This window comes from Panthera tigris, chromosome C1, assembly GCF_018350195.1.
Source record: "Panthera tigris isolate Pti1 chromosome C1, P.tigris_Pti1_mat1.1, whole genome shotgun sequence".
NCBI lineage: Eukaryota > Metazoa > Chordata > Mammalia > Carnivora > Felidae > Panthera > Panthera tigris.
Window position 1 is genome coordinate 77,252,964 of NC_056667.1, and position 16,787 is coordinate 77,269,750.

At 38.9% G+C, this 16,787-nt stretch overlaps 1 protein-coding gene and 1 long non-coding RNA gene across 5 annotated transcripts in view; one reads left to right on the top strand and one right to left on the bottom strand.

Annotated features, from left to right (window-relative positions):
- LOC122241516 overlaps positions 1-4,640 on the bottom strand; it is a 33,821-nt gene extending 29,181 nt beyond the window's left edge. Inside the window, exon 1 of the long non-coding RNA XR_006221697.1 lies at positions 4,455-4,640. This is a non-coding gene — a long non-coding RNA (uncharacterized LOC122241516). The remainder of the gene's footprint in view (positions 1-4,454) is intronic.
- A 50-nt stretch (positions 4,641-4,690) lies between these two features.
- The window catches only part of BRDT (bromodomain testis associated), an 80,531-nt gene continuing 68,434 nt past the window's right edge, over positions 4,691-16,787 (top strand). The window contains exons 1-4 of one of the 4 annotated variants that reach the window (XM_042997862.1): positions 4,691-4,932; positions 6,456-6,557; positions 15,967-16,107; positions 16,271-16,510. In XM_042997862.1, coding sequence (XP_042853796.1) covers positions 16,322-16,510 — 189 coding nt within the window. In that variant the 5' untranslated portion in view covers positions 4,691-4,932; positions 6,456-6,557; positions 15,967-16,107; positions 16,271-16,321. Of the gene's footprint in view, positions 4,933-6,263; positions 6,362-6,455; positions 6,558-15,966; positions 16,108-16,270; positions 16,511-16,787 lie in introns of those variants that run through there. The other 3 variants (XM_042997864.1, XM_042997863.1, XM_007073401.3) reach the window with 3 other exon arrangements.

A 16,787-nucleotide genomic window follows, 5' to 3' on the forward strand; every position in this document is an offset into this window, starting at 1 on the left:
CATTACACATTTTGTTAAAACGTTTAACATTTAAAAACTCATTTAATTTTACTTTAAAAAAAATTTTTTTAACGTTTATTCATTTTTGAGAGACAGAATACAAGTAGGGGAGGGACGGAGAGAGAGGGAGACACAGAATCTGAAGTAGGCTCTAGGATCCCAGCTGTCAGCACACAACCCGATGAGGGGCCTGAACTTGAGATCATGACCTTGAAATGCCCAGAGTCCAAGAGACCCCCAAAAACGAACCACCAGAGTCCAGAGTCAAAGCTAAGCAGCAAGGGTCATTTATTGCAGGTTCGAACCTGGACCTGTGCGCACTCGTTGCCGGTGACGCTAAGAGGCCCCGAGAGAGGTTTTTACACCCCTTTTATAGACAGGTACAAATAAGTCATGGGGAAACCAGGGATTTTCCACAGTTACAGAGCTGCAATTGGTTGATGTTTAAAGTTGGACACTTAGCAGTATTCGATTGGTTCCTGCCTTTAGGTCAGACAACAACCGGGGGTACAGGTATCACAATGATTGATCAGGAATACACGGATGTGCCAAGCAACAATGATTGATCAGGAATACACGGGCGCGCCAAGCAATTGTACAGAAGCGGAACAAGCTGGTTAGGCTTGGTTAGGTTTCAGTTTCCCGTAACTTAAGCTTTTAAGTTTCAGTTTTCTCAGGCCTCTCAACCTGACCCGAAGTCGGCCGCTTAACTGACTGAGCCACTCAGGTGCCCCTCGTTTAATTTTACTTTTAAAATAGAATGGAAAGTCTGCTGGTAAAAATATTGATATCTAAGGCAAGTAAGTAAAAGGTCAAAATTTTCAACTATGAAATTGAATAGGGAGGAAGCAAGACTGGGACTACAAGCCATACCTCCCCTTGAGTTAAGTGTATGTGTTATTTGACTCAAAACATTTTTCCATGCTTTGTCAACTAATAGGCAGATGGTGTAGAGCCTTGGAGATCACTGCAAGACTTTTTCACTGAGGGTCATGGGTAGCCATTGAAAAGTTCTGAGGAGTGGAGTGACATGAGATGATTACCAAGATCATTCTATTGCTGTATTGAGGCTAGACTGAAGAAGACCAAAGGGAGAAGCAGAAGCACTGGCGATCTGTCTGCTGCAATAAACTAGATGAAACATTATATGGACTTGGACTACTTTGGATTCTGGATAGGTTGTGAAAATGTAGCCACAAAGATTTGCTGATGAATCAAATCCTTTTAAACTTGATTGGCTGTAAGATGTGAGACAGGGGATGACTGAATTTTTTTAATTTTTAATTTTTAATTTTTATTATGTTTATTTATTGTTGATAGAGAGAGACAGAGCACAAGTTGGGGAGGGGCAGAGAGAGAAGGAGACATAGAATCCAAAGCATCCAAAGCAGGCTCCAGGCTCTGAGCTGTCAGCACAAAGCCCGATGCAGGGCTCGAACTCACAAACCGCGAGATCATGACCTGAGCTGAAGTGGTACGCTCAACCAACTGAGCCACCCAGGAGTCCCGAAATGTTTAGCCTAAGTAACTATTATAAGACTGGAGCTGCCATACACTGAGATGTGGAAGACTGTGGGCAGAGCAGTTTGAAGGCGGATTATCAGGAACTCAGGTCTGGACATAAATACCAAGTTTAAGATGCTCATTAGACTTTCCACATGGAGATATGCAGTAGGCAGTTGGAAGTATGAGTCTGGAGTTCAGGAAAAGGGTTCAAGATAGACATGTAAATTTGGGAGCCAAGGACAGATAAGCCTTGAGACTGGATGTGCTGTTCCTAAGGGTGTTTCAGTAGGGAGAAGGTCCAAGGAGTGAGCATTGGATAATTCCAACATTGAGAAGAAAGAACTAGCAAGAGCTGACTTTCGGATTTAGCAACACAGAGTTAACATATTTTTATTTTTAGTAACAAATTATCCTCTATAGCTGTATGTATTAAATTGCTTCCAAATTCCTATACAAAACCATTTACAAATTTAAGTTCTTTTTTTATGTTTATTTATTTTGAGAGAAAGAGACAGAGTGGGGGAGGGGTGGAGAGAGAGGGAGAAAGAATCCCAACAAGGCTCCACACCCAGCACACAACCCACTTCAGACCTGAGCCAGATAATCAAGAGTCAGACACTTAACCAATTGAGCCACGTAGACACCCTGTAAATTTAAATTCTCTCAGTTATCTGGGGATCCTTGTAAATCCATAGGAGACCAGAAAGATGGGCTTCCTCTTGTTGAATGTGATGCTAGAATGTAAGATGGAAAGTTGAAAATGTCTTTCATCTATATTCATGTGATATATTGATTTAAACTAAAATGGAACTTTTTTATGTTTTTCTAAAAAAAACCCATAATTACAACTATTTTATGTCACAGAATAGCCTTGTGATATCCTAGTCTTACTGTATTATACTGTTGCTGGTCTTCAGCCACTTTTTTACCAATAATTTAGAAGCAACTTTCTGTATTATCTGTCACACATTCCCTGGAAAATCTCAATACTGGGGAAAAGCAATTATCTTCTCCATGAACAATTACAAATTTCTCCATCTTAACTGTCTCAGATATGTCTTACTAAGACATTTTCCCAGTCAATTTTTTCTCCTGTTCTCCATAAACATTATTTCAAAACTATTCAAAACTATTCAAAACTATTTTACTCTTGTAACTTCTTTCCTGCCTTCCTCTCCCATCTTTAACTTAGACTGAATTTTGAGCTGTATAATAAACTCACCATTCAAAACCTCTATCCAGATATTTTATGGGCACCCTAAATTCATGTTCAAAACTGCACTCATTATCTTCCTCCTCCCCCAAACTTGCTCCCCTCCTACAATTCCCTTTCCAGTAAATGGTGCCTTCCTCCAAATGCTCAAGCCAGAAACACCATATCATCTTTACATCCACTCTAACAGCAAATCTTTGGGAGTCTACCTCCCAAATAAACCCATTCTCCAGATTCTCCATTTTACAACCATTTTAAGTTTCTTTAAAAAACTCAAATCTGTTTTTGTCACTCTCCCCCTCACTACCTCCCCCACCTTTAATTCAAATCTGATTTGTCACAGTCCTTAAAACTTGGCAGGATCAAAGGATAATGTACTTAATGATAATACACTCTGACTTTTGATACTTTGCATTCATGGTGCTTACTGTGTAGTGGGGAAAATAGACATTAACTATTTGCCTGGCTGTATAATTACAATTGTAATGGGTGCTATGTAATATGGTTGTAATGAGAGTGTATAATAGGAAGACCAATCTAGTGGAGGCCTCCTTGAGGAAATGACTGAGCTGAGACCTGAGGGTAGGATGGGAGTAGAGAGAAGAAACCATCGTAGAAGCCCTGGGGGGAGAGGGGAAAGGAAAGGAGGAGAGAGTAATAGGGTACTGGGAAGAACTAAAAGGTCAGTGTGGCTGGAAATACGGGAACTGTTGGTGGGGTGGTTGGAGCTGGAGATAGAGAATTCATGTAGGCCTTGTAGCATTTCTTTTTTAAGTTTATTTATTTTGAAAGAGAGCCCGTGTGTGCATGGGGTGGGGGAGGAGGACAGAGAAAGAAGGAAAGACAGAATCCCAAGCAGGCCCTGAGGCCATCAGCACACAGCCCAATGCCTGGGCTCCGATGTGAGATCTGGACCTGAGCCTGTGAGATCATGACCTGCAGCAAAATCAAGAATCGCATGCTTAACCCACTGAGCCACCCAGGTGCCCCCTCTTGTAGTTCATCTAAAAGGTTTTGATATTTATCTTAAAAGTAATGGGCAGTAATTGAAAGGTTTTAAGGGTGTTAACAAAATGAGATTTAGCTTTTTAAAAGATCACTGGAGTGTGGACTATGCGCTTCTCCCTTATATTGGTTCTCAGGAGGAGAGCCAAAAAGTTGACAGCTGAACAAGATTTGCACAGGTCATTCCTGGCTTTTACTTCCTTTGACTTCCCTTAGGCCTTTCCCAGCATAAAGGTCACACCCTAGGTCTATACCTAGATCACACCCTAGTTCCAATCTTTTTCCTACCTAATAAGGGTTTAAACAACAAAAACAAGAACACAAACATCAAATCTAAACCAAGTATACGCTACGGTATTGACTCTTCGGTGTTAAATACACTCTTCTAATACACGTCCACAAATAAAAAGGAGTTAGTCGCCAAGACTCTCAAAATCTTAAATCACTCTCTTCACGCAGCTGTCTTTAAAATACTCTTAAGTGCCATTTTAAAACCAATGAGCTCATGTGGGCTCCCACCTCACCTGCTAATACTGAGCATTCACTATGTGCAAGAGATGGGAACTTTGGGGGGAACTGGAGAAAAGTACGAAAATGACGAAAACAATGCAAGCCAAAACTCAGGACCCCCTCCCCCCAAAACAACACAGGTCTAATGCGTTAAATTGTTTTAATGATAAACTATTGGGTGGCACTCCTTCTCCTAAACCCCCAGCTCTTTGCACCATACCTGGCATTCAGTAAAGGCTCAACAAACGTGCACTCCCAGGGTGAAAGACCTTGAACCTCGGCGAAAGCCGGACTGCGGAGCTGATACCTCGCGCACTTTACCCGCCGCCGGGCTCCAGGCGTGGCCACGTGACACGCTCAGGCCAATGGGCGGGCCGCCTGCAGCAGGTCTCCCATAAAGGCGCCTGTCGCTGCCGGCTAGTGGCCTCCGCCATTAGGGCGAGAGCTGGCGGCGACGGTCGGGGAAGGACTGCTACCTCGCACCGCTTCATCTTGTGCAAGCTGGAGGGGACGATCAGATAAGGTCTTTTTCACCAAAGGTGACAGAGCCTCTACCTGGAGCATTGCTTTGGGATCCGGGCCCTCGGCGGGACCCTGAGTAGGAAACAACCGTTTTTTTCTCTTCTCCCCTCCCCCATCAACACTGCGACTGGCGAGGCAGTTGGGGAGGCCATACCCGTGCGTGCGTTGCTGCCCAGGTGAGCTGCCAGTTGCTTTTCTTTGGCTTACCAACTGCAAGCTTGTTGCCCCAGTGGACCCTTTTAAAAACTGGGGACCTTCCTCTTAAAAGCTTTGGCATTTTTTGCAAGGAAGGGATGGGAAGAAGGAGGTTAGGGCGAGGGGGTGACGTTCCGGTTACACAACCGCCTACTCCCAACTCTTGAAAAACATTCCTGGTCTTTGTGCAGCTCTTAGGCCTAGGATTGGTGGGTCTCTGGATGTACTGTAGTTTTGGGTGTCCAGAAGAAAGTACGGAGCTTTAGCTGTTGCTGGCATTTTATTGTTCATCCTGGGTATCATCGTTTGGGACAGGAAGATCCCCAGCCTTGATTTATTCCTTTATTTATTCGTTTAACATTATTAAGCTCTTAACATGCTTAATTAATCCTCTGTTGAGTGCGGCAGGTCAGGCTCACCTAACCTTAAGGCACTGGCTTACGTTAAGAATTCAGATGAAGTATCTACAAGTATCTACGTGGTGCTTTGGGACCCGTGGGAAGGACCCGAGTGGGTAGAAGGGGATGGGGGAGGTATCTGGGTAGAAGTGATAAATGAGCTGGGTCTTGAAAGACAGATAGAAATTAGCCTAAAGAGTGATGGGAGGAGCTCTGGTAAGCAGGGGAAAAATTTCAAAACCATGGACAGGTGTGAGCACAAAGTGGGGGCCGGGGGTCAGTGAAGAAGTGTAAATTTTTGGGTGTGGCTTATGCAGGTTGGGGATTGGGATAGTAGCAACATGAGTCTAATGAGACAGGCAAGGGGGTTTATATATGTGTATATCATGAACAGCAGTGGGTTGAACAGTGTGGTTGTAAATTACTGAACAAAAATCAAAACCTCACTTTTGTATCAATTCAGGTGGGAGTAACAAGTGATTGAACAAAAAAAGTGGTTTGGGGGATCGAAAATAGAAATACCCTATGTACTCAGAATATGTAAATTTATATCCCAGAGTCAGGGAGTGTGTAGATGGAGTTAAAAAAAAAAAAAAAAAAAAACAAAAAACAAAGAGCAAGGGAAGAAAGCTGGAGGATATTAATAGGTTAGCAGAAAATGAGATAATGAAGGAGATAACATCCTCTGGATTTCCAGCCTGACTCCATTTGTTCCCATATCACCCAGTTCCTATCTCTGTCAAAGCAGTAATTATCAGTATCCTGTTGTAATTACCTATTTGTAAGTCTCTATAAAGAGACTGTATCCTCAATTCCTAGTTCAGTGCTTGGCACCATTGTAGGTGCTTTATAAGTATGTAATAAAAGAACAAATAGAATCTGGAAAAGAAAATAGTGGTATCCTGGAAACCAGATAAGAATTTCAAGAGAGTCAAGATAGTCTAGTGACAGATATTGCTGAGAGGTCAAGTAAGATGTAACTCAAAAAGAATCCATTTAACAACTAAGTATGGTAAGTATTAGCCTTAGTGTAGGGGGAATTTTAGAGGCATGGCTGGGACAGAATTGAGTGTGAGGTGGGGAGTAAAAACAGTGTCATTTTTTAGGATGCTCCGGTGTGAGGTACAGAAGAGAGAAGATTGAGGCTTCAAGGAGACAATAAGATCGAGAAGAATTTTTAAGGATACTTGAGAAAGTGTATATGGAGGGTAAGCTAGTATAGAAATGTTGATGATACAAGCAAGAGAGATCAAGGACTGTTGTTATCTCATTATGTAGAGTACCTGGGAACCAAGTTCTAGACGGGGAAGGTGTCCCATTTCTAGAATGAAAGGAGTAGACGAGAAGATTGAATCATTGTGAAGAGTATACATTTTCTAGAAATTATTTGTTTGACTTTAAGTGAAGCCTGATTTTAATTTGAAGAAACCATTTTCTCCCTTGAATTGGAGACTGCTCATTTGATGAGGCAGGATTTGGAGTCCCTATGTGAGCTCACACTGGGTGGATTGCCTTTGACCTTTCTGAGCCCTGGAACCACGTGGTATTCAGAATCCAAACTCTTGAGTTCCTTGCTGTACTGCTTCCCTGCATGTGTAAAATCTACCATGAAGTTCAACCAGAAGTACCACCACACAGCAGAATAACTTATTCTGTGCTATTTATTGAAATGATGGAAGATGTTTTTGAACAATCTTTATTCAAAACCTCAAAGTTCAATTCCATCCAAAATTGAGGCTCAAAATATATTAATTTACATTATTTTCTTTTTCTTTTTTTTTTTTTTAAACAGTTTGGCTGCTTTTTAAAAAAAAAAATTTTTTTTTAACGTTTATTTATCTTTGAGACAGAGAGAGACAGAGCATGAACGGGGGAGGGTCAGAGACAGAGGGAGACACAGAATCCGAAACAGGCTCCAGGCTCTGAGTGGTCAGCACAGAGCCCGACACGGGGCTCGAACTCAGACCGTGAGATCATGACCTAAGCCAAAGTCGAATGCTTAACCGACCGAGCCACCCAGGCACCCAATTATTTTGTTTTTCAATCAGCTCAATTCCTTGAGACTTCAGTAAGCATATAGCGCAATACAATTTAATACTTGCACCACTGAGGTGGTAATAATTGAAGAATTTTGTAAACATTTTTTTCTTGGCAAACTCAAGAAGTTGGTTTTTGCCAAAGAGATCAGACTCTTGCTGATATGTCTGTGCCTACATTGAATTTGAGGTGAACTTGTATGTTTCTTGTAACATTTTGGAAACATGTTTTAGCTTATTTGTGCATTTCAGGAAACCTTTGGCTTGGTTTATAACTTTTGTCAGGAATGACTGGAATATTCACAACCGCTTCAAAGACTTTTGTTTCTTAGAAGTTTAAATTTTTATTCTTGTATGTTGGTAGAGATATAAATTAGAATCTCTCAACGGCAATTAAACATATAGCAATATGTAAAAGTGTTGTCCTAAAAATCATTAATAGAAATATATCCAAAGGCCAGGCCAAAAAAATCTATCTCTAATAGGTATTGGCAGATGTAAGCAATGATGTATTTATGAGGATATTGATTGCAACATTATATATATTTAATGGGAAGCCATTAAAAATAGAGGGACTGGGGGTACTTGGAGGCTCATTTGGTTAAGCAAGTGACTCGATCTCTGTTCAGGTCATGATCTCATGGTTTGTGAGGTGAAGCCCTACATCAAGCTCTGCACTGATAGTGTGGAACCTGCTTGGGATTCTCTCTCTCCCTCTCTTTCTGCCTCTTCCTCTCTCTTTCTCAAAATAAATAAACTTAAAAATGGAGCTGCCCTGGGACCATTTCTAATATGAATTAAGTGTAAAAAAGTTTCTAAAAGGATGCACAAGAAACTGCTAACAGTAAGGAGGGGTCCTCGTTGGCTAAGGAACAAGAATGGGAAAGGAAACTTTGTATGCCACGTGGATGTTAAAATTCAAATAAACTCATTTTTTAATGAAGTCTATAAATAGTATATAATCCTTAAGAATTTTCCCAAAACTCAAAAGATTATTTTATAATGAGCTATTAAGTGAACAAAACAGGTCTGATTTTCAGGGCAGCTGGGTGGCTCAGTTGAGTGTCTCTTGATTTCAGCTCAGGTCACGGTCCCAGGATCATAGGATGAAGCCTTGCATTGGGCTCTGTGTTGAGTGTGGGGCCTGCTTGGGATTCTCTCTCTCTGTCCCTCTCCCCTGCTTGCATGTGCTCTTTCTCTAAAATAGAAAATAAAATAAAATAAACATCTGATTTTCAGCCAATTTCTTCATGGAACCATAGAATGATCTGACAAAGTGATACTAATTATGTGATTATCTTCATCAAAGTAAACCAGAACTTTTCAGAATTTGTTACATTGTCTTTGTGCAATTGTCAGTGGTGGTTGTTATATAACACTGAATTCTTAAGAGATGAATTCTTAAGAGATAAGATTTCATTTGCCTTCACTGTCTTTCCATGGATAAAAAGTGTCTGAAAGCAGAAACAATAATAAAATGACAACTGACCATGAACATTGGAAACAACAGTGAACTTTCACAGAGATAAGAGAGGCTACAGGTTATGTATATTTGGCAGTATACTTGTAACTCCATAGTTTAATCATGTTGGAGTATAAGTAAGTGACACCTTTGAGCTGATTAGAACCTACCATTATATCAAATAAGGTGAAAATCTTTTGGGGGTTTGTGTTGCTGAACTATTATGCTGGCATTTTGTTTTCTATTTCTGAGAACATTTTCTAATAAAAATTAATAAAATTATTAGGATTAATAATAAAAGGCTTTAGAGAAAGTAGAATCGTGTCAGTTAACAGAAATTTGCCAAATATAAAACACCACAACTCCTTAAAAAATTTTTTTTAATGTTTTATTTTTGAGACAGACACACAGCATGAGCAGGGGAGGGGCAGAGAGAGAGAGGGAGACACAGAATCCAAAGCAGGCTCTAGGCTCTAAGCTGTCAGCATAGAGCCCAACGCGGGGCTTGAACTCACAAACTGTGAGATCATGACCTGAGCTGAAGTCAGACACTTAACCGACTGAGCCACCCAGGTGCCCCCACCACAACTCCTTTAAAAATTTTTTTAGATAAGGGGGTGCCTGGGTTGCTCAGTCAAGCGTCTGACTTTGGCTCAGGTCATGATCTCACAGTTTGTCAGTTCGAGCCCCATGTCAGGCTCTGTGCTGACAGCTCAGAGCCTGGAGCCTGCTTTGGGTTCTGTCTCCCTTTCTGTCTCTCTCTCTCTCCCTTTTTCTCCCTCTCTCTCCCTCCCTCCCTATCTTTCAAAAATAAATAAACATTAAAAAACTAAAAATTTTTAATAAGAAATGGAAGATTAAAATACATTTAAAAGAAAGACTGGGGTAATTACAAAGAATATTTTATAAAGGAAATAATTAACTATTCTTTTGCCCAATGATAAATCAGAGCTCTTGTTCATGATCAGTCCATCTGCAGCCTTCAGCCACAGTGTACCATAAGTTTATTGCTTAAAATTTCTAATATATAGAAAAAATGGACCAAGAACACCTGTATATCTACCAACAATTGTCAATATTTTGCCCTGTTTGCTTGTGTATATAGGTTTTTCTCCCAAATCATTTAGAACCTATTTTAATGTTGTTATTCACATCAAATTTTTTGAGCATACATTTAAACACTTCTCTTACATAATCACTATACTATTCTCATATCTATCATAATGTATTCTCAAACCTGTCAAAATGAACAATTCCATAATTTTCCCTAGTTGTCCCCAAAATATAATAGTTGATCTCAAACCAGTATTTGATCTAGGATGATAAAATTGAGTTCTGTTATGTCTTCAGACATTTTCTTTTATAATCTTTTTATAAAAGATAGACCATTTGTCTTTTTTTATTTGTTTTAGGTCATTTGTCTTATAGAATATTATATATTCTACATTTGTCTGTTTTCTTAATGGTTTTGTTTCATTTTTTTTCTAGCACTGTACCACAGAACTTTCCTGCAGTGATAGCAATGTTTTATAGCTGCATTGTCCCATATAGTAGCCAATAGACTTATAACTTATGGCTATTGAGCATTTGAAATGTGGATGAGTTTTTGACTTAGGAAATTTTGGTTAATTTGAACTTAAATACTTCCATGTGGCTAAAGTTTGTTATATTGGACAGTGCAGCTCTAGCCCTTTAATTTTTTTTTTTAAGTTTATTTATTTCATTTTGAGTGGGAGAGAGAGAATCCCAAGCAGGCTCTGCACTGTCAGCGCAGAGCCTGACATGGGGCTCCAAATCACAAACCGTGAGATCCTGACCAGAGCCGAAACAGAGTCAGATGCTCAACCCACTAAGCTACCCAGATGCCCTAACCCTTTAATTTTGTTACATGAAAATTAAATCTAAAAGATTGTTAGATATTTTTGGCAAAATATGTAGATGAACCTACAATGGTAGCTCATTATCACCCAAAGTCCTTTGTTTGCTTTAGAGTTCACTCTTCGTGTTGTACATTCTGAGGGTTTGGGCAAATGTATAATGGCATTTATCCATCATTATGATCTAATATGAAGTCTTTTCACTGCCCTAAAAATCCTCTGTGCTCTCCATCTTTTTCTCCTTCCCTCTCCCCAACTCCTGGTAACCATTGATCTTTTTGCTGTCTCCATAGTTTGCCTTTTACAGAATCTCATAGTTGGAATCATACAGTATGTATGTAGCCTTTTCAGATTGGCTTATTTTGCTTAATATGCATTTAAGATTCCTCCATGTCTTTTCATGGCTTGATAGTTCTTTTATTTTTAGCGCTAAATAACCTTCCGTTTTCTGGATGTTTCCCAGTTTATCCATTCTCCTTCTGCAGGACATCTTGGTTGCTTCCAAGTTTTGGCAAAGTTTTAATAAAGCTGCTATAAACAACTGTGTGCAGGTTTTTGTGTGAAAAGGTGTTTTTAAGGAAAAAATTTAAGGCTGACTAGAGCATATCTACAGACATAAATACTAGCAGAAATTAATTATAAATAACTAATTTGTAAAGGCAAATTACAAATAAGACTTAATTACAAATAAGACTATAGAAAATATAGTCTTAAGAGCAGGAAATAGAATTATGTATTGTATAATCTTTAGAGGAAAACTTTCTTAAACCTAATTAAAAAAGGAACCTACAATAGCAGAAATGAAGGAATTGTTAATGAAATAATAGGAATCTGGAAAAGGGGAAAGATCTTCATGGAAAAGGGGAGGCACTTATGAAGTAAGAGGAAATAGAACAGGAAGTAAAAGAAGTCAAGGGAAATTAATTTTTAAAGGAAATTAATTTAAAAAATTAAAAAATTTTTAATTTTTAAAAATTAAAGGAAATTAATTTTTAAACCACCCTGGTGTCTCTTCGGGACACCAGGGTGGTTCAGTTGGTTAAGCATCCAACTTCGGCTCAGGTCATGATCTAACGGTTCGGTTCGTGGGTTCGAGCCCCACATCGGGCTCTGCTGATAACTCAGAGCCTGGAGCCTGCTTCAGATTCTGTCTGTCTCCCTCTCTCTCGGCCCCTCCCCCACTAGTGCTCTGTCTTTGTCTTTCAAAAATAAATGTTAAAATTTTTTTTTAAATAAAGGGTTTCTCTTATAAACTGAGATCCTTTGCAAAAGGGTATAGTGGAGTTGAGGTTTTGATGAGGGGAACAGGTTTGGAAAAGGCATTTTTTTAACTGATAAGAATTCATTAAGTCATTCATTCATCTATTTTTTAAGGCAGATTCCTGAGCAACAAGACTTAAAAGTAAAACATTCTTTAAAAAAATTTTTTTTAATTTAATGTTTATTTTGAGAGAGAGAGACAGAGCATGGGAAGGGGAGGGACAGAGAGACAGGGAGACACAATCTGAAGCAGGCTCCAGGCTCTGAGCTGTCCACAGAGTCCTACACAGGGCCTGAATTCCCAAGTCATGAGATCATGACCTGAGGTAAAGTTGGATGCTTAACAGACTGAGCCACCTAGGTGCCCCAAAAGTAAAACATTCTTGATTTCTTTCCCTATTTCTCCCTATATAAAAAGTCACATCTTCTCTATCTCTAACATAAAACTGAATCTGAACACTTTAATTCAGCCTCTGTAGGCTCTGTCCTAGGCATTAGTCAAACAAGACCTCAGTCTGTCCTATAGCAATACAAACAAAGCAGGAGAGAGGGTTTGGGAGACAGGTAGTAAACCAGTAGATAAACAAGGTAGTGGCAAAACAGTAATAGCTGATGGATTAACATTGCAGACAAGAATGCCTATTTATGGGGTGCCTGGGTGACTCAGTTGGGTAAGTGTCTGACTTTGGATCAGGTCATGATCTCACGGTATGTGAGTTCGAGCCCCGAATCGGGCTGTGTACTGACACCTTGGAGCCTGGAGCCTGCTTTGGATTGTGTCTCTCTCTCTCTCTCTGCCCCTCCCCCACTTATGTTCTGTCTTTCTCAAAAATAAATAAAACAAAATTTTTTTTTTAAATGCCTATTTAAAATGACGTTGTGAAGGAAAAGCATGGAGAAATACTTGGACCACACATAACAAAGGTTTTGTATTCAGACTATATGAAGAACTAAAAATCAGTAAGATAATAGCAGACACCAAATAGAAAAATGGGTAGGACACTTCAGCAGGTGATTGACAAAGAAGATATTCATGTGGTCAATAGACATTAAACAGGTTTTTCATATCATGAATCCTCAGTGAAATATAAAAATCACAGTGAGATCCCATCATACGCTCACCAGAATGGCTAAAATGGAACGCACTGATAATTTTTTTTTAATTGAAACAATTTTTTTTGTGTTTTTATTTATTTTTTGAGAAAGAGCACGCAGGGGAGGGGCAGAGAGAGGGAGACAAGCAGGCTCCTCACTGCTTATGCAGAACCAGATGCGGGCTGGAACCCACAAACCATGAGCTCATGACAAGAGTCAAAGAGGCTCAACCAACTGAGACACCCAGGCACCCTGCTAACCCTAAATATTAACAAGGATATGGAATAAGTGGGATTCTCAAACTGCTGCTCCTATAAATTGGTACATTTTTGAAATCTGGTATCTCCTAAAGTTGAATACACAAAACTTATGACCCAACATTTTCACTTCTGAGTTTATACCCAAAATTATGTGCATATTCACCACAAGCATGTTCATAGCATGTACAAAGATGTCAGACACTGTAAGCAACCCAAAAGTTGCAAGATGAGTTGGATTGATTGTATAGTCCAATTCAATCATAATATACTATACAGCAATGAAGATGAACAAATAACAGATAAATCTCATAAACATAATATTGATGAAAGGCCATATGCAGTGTAATACATAGTAAATAATATTACATTTATGTAAAGGTCAAAAGCAGTCACAATTTAATCTATGGGAAAGAAGTTATCTTAGTGGTTATCTGTGTGAAGAAGAGGGTCTAGTAATTGGGACACTCCAAAGATAGGTTAACTTTAAATAATTGCAAAACAGAACCAGTTTCAGTTGTAACACTAGACTATCCCCTTTGTTAATAACATTAATGGTTGTAGTCCATGGGCACCCGGGTGGCTAAGTCAGTTAAGCCTCTGACTTCAGCTCAGGTATGATCTCGTGGTTCACAAGTTCGAGCCCTGTGTCAGGCTCTGCTGACAGCTCAGAGCCTGGAGCCTACTTCACATTTTGTGTCTCCCTCTCTGCCCCTCCCCAGCTTATGCTGTCTCTCACAAAAATAAAAACATTAAAAAAAAAATAAAAAATTTTAAAAAAAGTTCACATTTGTATGACATGAGAAGAGTGTAATGAAGTGAAATAAATTATAAGATTGTTAATCGCCTCCAAGTTAATTCACTTCAGTGTAGTGGTTCTTAATCCTGGCTATACATCACAAGCACCGGGGATATGTAAAGAGTAAACTGATTTGCAAGCCCTGTCTCCAAGGGGCCTGGGCATTTGTCATTGGTATTTTTAAAATGATCCACAACACCTCACACCCATTATAATGGCTGGTAATTAAAAAAATAAAATTAGGGGCACCTGGGTGGCTCAGTTGGTTGAGCGTCCGACTTCAGTTCAGGTCACGATCTCGCACTCCGTGGGTTCGAGCCCCGTGTCGGGCTCTGGGCTGATGGCTCAGAGCCTGGAGCCTGCTTCCGATTCTGTGTCTCCCTCTCTCTGCCCCTCCCCCATTCATGTTCTGTCTCTCTCTGTCTCAAAAATAAATAAACGTTAAAAAAAATTTTTTTTTAAATAAAATAAAATTAAATAAAAGCGTTGTGAGGAGGTGGAGAAAATTGGAACCCTGTAGACTGTTGATGGGAATGTAAAATCTTGCTGGTGCTATGGAAAACAGTATGGGACTCCTCAAAAAAAACAGTTACCATGTGGTCCAGCAATTCTCACTTCTGCATTTCTGGGGTGTATCCATAAGAAATGAAGGCAGGGTCTTGAAGAGATAACTATACACCCATGTTTACAGCAGTATTCATAATAGCCAAGAGGTGGAAGCTAACCAAGTGTCGATGAAATGAATGGATACACAGAATGTGACATATACAGATAATTAAATATTGAACTTTATAAAATGAAGGAAGTTCTGACATGCTACAATATAGATTAATCTTGAGGACATTATACTAAGACAAATATTATATGATTCCACTTAGATACCTAGAGTAGTTAAATTCGTAGAAACAGGATGGTGGTTGCCAGGGGCTGGGGTGAAGAGAGAATTATTTAATAGGTATAGAGTTTCAGTTTTGCAAGATGAAAAGGTTCTAAAGATTAGTTGCTCAAAAATGAATATACTTAATACCACTGAACTGTACACTTGAAAATAGTTAAAATGGTAAATTTTATGTATTTTATTATTCTTTTAAAAGATCCAGAAGTGATTAATACGTGGTTGAGAACTAACACTGCTTTAATTTTTTTTTACATTTATTTTTGAGGAACAGTGAGACAAAGTGTGAGTGGGGGAGGGGCAGAGAGAGAGGGAGACACAGAATCCAAAGCAGGCTCCAGGTTCTGAGCAAGCAGTCAGCACAGAGCCTGATGCGGGGCTCGAACCCATGAACTGTGAGATCATGACCTGAGCTGAAGTCGAACGCTCAACCGACTGAGCCACCCAGGTGCCCCTAACTAACACTGCTTTAGTGCAAACAAATACACTGGCTAAATCTAACACTGTTCTAAAAAAATGGACAATTTATTTAAACTCGCTTTTTGTTTCATTGATGTACTTCGTAGTACCTTTGCTCTTTTATCCTTAAAGTAATAATGCTGTGTAGGAATTTTAGATATTGTCTTACTGAAATACGAAGTTTTACTTTAGATATAGTAATATGCACTAAAGACTAGCATTTTAATATGTGTCATATTTCTTTCTAATAGGTTTTAAAAGGCACACTTTAGGGGTGCCTGGCTGGTTCACTCTGTTGGAGCATGTGACTCTTGATCTCAGGGTCATGAATTCAAGCCCCACGTGGGCATGGAGCCTACTTAAAAAAAATAAATCACTTAAATTAGCCAGAAAAATCCTTTATTTTGCCTTTCTTCTTTTACTGAATTAATAATTGTAGAGTAACTATAAACATTCCTGTTAATTCTTTTTTACCAGGAACTTACAGACTTTTCCTGTTAAGACCTCAGTTTGTGTTTTAGAAAGGCAGAAGAAATACTGTGAAATTTTAAATACCTTAAATCATCCAAAACTAAGGCATACATAATGAAAGAACTCTTAGTACTTACATAGAAAAAGGTTTGTATTTGTGTAAAAATGGATTCATTTATCATTTGGCTTTTTTTGTCTTAATCATGATGTACTGCAAAATATAATACCACTCTTTAACCCTTTTTAGTTCCTATAGAAACTATATTAAATGTGCTTTGAAAGTAACTTAGTTTTGTATTTGTGTTTTAAGGACGTGTATTTGTAGACAACATTGTACTATCAGTGTTTGACGCAGTTAAGAATGTCTCTGTCAAGTCGACAAACAGCAATTGTTAACCCTCCACCACCAGAATATATAAATACTAAGAAAAATGGGCGATTGACAAATCAACTGCAGTATCTACAAAAAGTTGTCCTGAAGGCTTTATGGAGGCATAATTTTTCCTGGCCTTTTCAGCAGCCTGTCGATGCTGTGAAACTAAAGTTGCCTGTAAGTGTGTCCTATGATTATGTTAGCTATAAAAGAAAAATCCCATAAATCTCTAAAAGAAATAAACTAGTCTTTAATATTATAAAATATCTTTAATAAAGACAATTTATTCCGTACCACTGAAGAATTTCCGAATGAGCATTTTTTTAAATGACAAAGCTCATTTTTCTAAGCATTAATTCTTATTTTAACAGTTTGTAGTAAATTATAGTTAATGCTTTCTTGTTATAGAATGTGTCACTTGACTTTTTTTTGAATGTGTCGTTTGACCTTTTGA